General features: G+C 37.5%; 2 protein-coding genes across 2 annotated transcripts; both read left to right on the top strand.

Annotated features, from left to right (window-relative positions):
- Positions 1–415: 415 nt before the first annotated feature.
- Positions 416–1,234, top strand: LOC141648962 (uncharacterized). Its single transcript, XM_074457668.1, has one exon. The coding sequence runs from the start codon at positions 416–418 to the stop codon at positions 1,232–1,234; it is 819 nt and encodes a 272-aa protein (XP_074313769.1).
- Positions 1,235–1,415: 181 nt separating this feature from the next.
- On the top strand, positions 1,416–1,886 carry LOC141648963 (uncharacterized). Its single transcript, XM_074457669.1, has one exon. It carries the CDS (start codon positions 1,416–1,418, stop codon positions 1,884–1,886), a length of 471 nt encoding a protein of 156 aa, XP_074313770.1.
- Positions 1,887–3,166: the final 1,280 nt, after the last annotated feature.

Raw genomic sequence — 3,166 nt, forward strand, 5'->3', positions numbered from 1 at the left:
AATGAGACTTTTCTTGATTCATTTAGGTTCATGCACTTAGTTAATACCATGAATCTAGATTATTTATGCATAGTGTATGTACTATGTATCTAGATCATTGATGAATCATGCATAATGTATGTACTATGAATCTAGATCATTCATGCATATGTATTTATTATGAATCTAGATCATTCATGCATACATCCTAGAATATGCAAGGGTGCGTATCACCTATAAATACCATGTAATCCTAAGGCATTGTAATCAATCAATATTTCAATTAATCAACATATCAATACAATCAATCAATATCAATCAAATCAAACTATTTCCTTCTTTCAAACTTATTTCTCTCTACTTTCCCACATAAACTATCCCAAATCCCAACATTTGGCATCAGAGCCATTAAGGATCTTAAAGGGCCTCTTGAAGTATGGCTTCAAGTTCAAGTGTTTCTCTCCCTGCAATCCCAAACTTTGCAGAAGAAAGTTACGATTATTGGAGTGTCAAAATGAAACTATTTTTAAAGTCTTGTGATTTATGGGAGATTGTGGAAAAGGGTTTTGAAGCAAGAGTAGAAGGAAGTGAATATTCCGCTGCGCAACTACAACAACTAAAAACTGATGAAATGAAAGATGCGAGGGCACTTTCATATATCCACAGTGTTGTTTTGGACAGCATAACACCAAAAATCATCCGGGCATCATCAGCAAAAGAAGCCTGGAACACTCTTTTGGAGGAATTTCATGGGTCCGAGAAAGTAAGGATTCTAAGACTCAATAAACTAAGAAGAGATTATGCAAATATAAAGATGAGAGACGACGAAAACATTAAAGAATATTCGTCAAGATTCATGGAACTTGTAAATCGGATGCAAATTTATGGAGAAAGTACTAGCGATGACACAATCATCCCAAAGGTGCTAGTAACTCTCAATACTAAGTTCAATACTATTGCCTCTATGATTGAAGAATTTAAAGATCTGAGTACACTCGGCACTACCGAGTTGTTTGGTTCACTGTTGGCACACGATGAAAAATTCATCAAAAGCGATGAAAGGCCAATTGAAGGTGCTTTCCAAACTAAGCATAAATCAAAGTTACCTTATCTAAAAGAAGGTAATGGTAAATATCTGGAGGGTAACAATAGTTCATACGCACCTGGAAGATTTCCTCTATGTGGCAGTTGCGGCAAAAACAATCATTCGGAGCAAAATTATTGGTTTAAGGGGAAACCCAAACTACAAATGTAGATTTTGCAAGAAGTTTGGCCATTTTTAGAAAAATTGTAAAATTAAAGCCAAACAAAACTCATAAGATCAGTCCACCCACCAAACCAACAAAGCAATTGAGGATCATCTATTTCAAGTTTGTCAAAGTGAAAATTCTGGCAACAAGCAAAAATGGCTCATCGATAGTGGTTGTACAAGCCATATGACTCATGATAAGAATATTTTCACTCAACTTGATACTTCAAACAAGTATCATGTTCATGTGGGAAATGGAGCCGTCTTAGAGACACAAGGAAAGGGAACCATTGCTGTCCAAACTAAGAAAGGTACTAAATTTATCAATGATGTTCTCTTAGGACCTGATCTTAGTGAAAACTTGTTGAGTATACCTCAAATGATGCTCCATGGCTATTCCGTAATCTTCAAAGATGAACATTGCATCATTTATGATCCACAAAAAAGGGAAATTGCTAAAATCAAAATGCAAAACAAGACATTTTCTTTATTCTGGGATACATCTTTGGAGCAGGCTAACAAAGTCCAAAGTGATGAAACATGGCTTTGGCACAAGAGATATGGGTACTTCAACATTGGTGCGTTTAATTTCCTATACAACAAGAACATGGTGCGTGATATTCCCTTTTTGCCTCCTATCCAAAATCTGTGTGATTGATAATTGATTATTATAGACCATTTTCCCTCTTTATTCTCATACTTCTTGACCCCATTTGACACGGTTTTAACCCCGACTCGCTTGCATTTTGTCCCTTTTATACTCGTGGATATACACTGTGAATCCCCGCCTCATTTTGTAGGGAATACGCCTAAGAAGAGGCAAAACGGAAGAAGGAGCAAGCTCGGGCTTAGGACCATGCTAGTTGAGAAGAAAAGAAGGGAGAAAGCTGAGCAGATGTCTCTGCCGGCAGGCCGGCCCACCGGCAGGGACATCCCCTATCCCCAGAAGTGAAGGAAAGGCTGAGAAAGTATTCTCTGTCGGCAGGCCGGCCCACCGTTAGGGAAAATCTCCAACACTTAGCCAAATTTTGAAGAAGATTTTAGAAGTAAGAATTAAAGAGGCTCGCTGTCGGCAGGCAGGCCAGCATGCGGTCTACCGGCACACGCACACTTTATGGAAGAAATGAAGAGGGAAATCATGCAAGGAGTATCCTCTGCCGGCAGGCCGGCAGCCGGTCCACCGGCAGAGAGCAACCCAAGCTTAAATTCGTCTAAGGAAAGAAGAGACTCGCTGCCGGCAGGGAGGTCGGCAGCCGGTGTACCGGCACAGGACGCAATTCCCAATTTAGTCTTCTTTTTCCTTCATTTGTGTTTAATTCAAGGGGTAGTATAAATACCCCCTTCCCTTAATCATTTGTAAAAAAAACCCTAGACAGAAAATTTCCTCTAAGTTTATGAAAACCCTATTTAATCTAAGTCTTAATCTTTCCTTAATCAAATATTAATTACTTAGGAAATTAGTTTAAGATTAGTTATTATCAATTATTTACATTTGGTATTTGGGTTGTATTTGAAGATTGGTGAAGATATTCACTTCCATTAATCCAAGATTGCAACTTTGTCTTAGAATTGGTATAATTTCTCCTCTAGTTTGTTTATCTTTCAATTGTTTACATATTCAAGTTTATTTAATCAATCCATCTTTGCAATATGTTTTCTCTTGTTTGTTACATGTCAAAGCATCCATCTTTTGTGTTTGTTATCATAGCTATGTGTGAGTAGTGCCCTACTAGGATGGAGGGGGATCTCATATAGAATCATAAGGGTAGATTATAGCATAGAAAGATTACAATTCTTGAGTTTAAGCATCTCAATTTTATTATGCATGCTAGGTGTTTGTGTTAATGCTTGAATGAGAATTTAAGTGCTTCCACTATCTATCTTTGCTTGTTGGGTGAGAACATGGCTAGTAAAATAGGATTAGCATGATAAAATTGT

This window comes from Silene latifolia, chromosome 3 (assembly GCF_048544455.1).
Source record: "Silene latifolia isolate original U9 population chromosome 3, ASM4854445v1, whole genome shotgun sequence".
Taxonomy (NCBI): Eukaryota; Viridiplantae; Streptophyta; class Magnoliopsida; order Caryophyllales; family Caryophyllaceae; genus Silene; species Silene latifolia.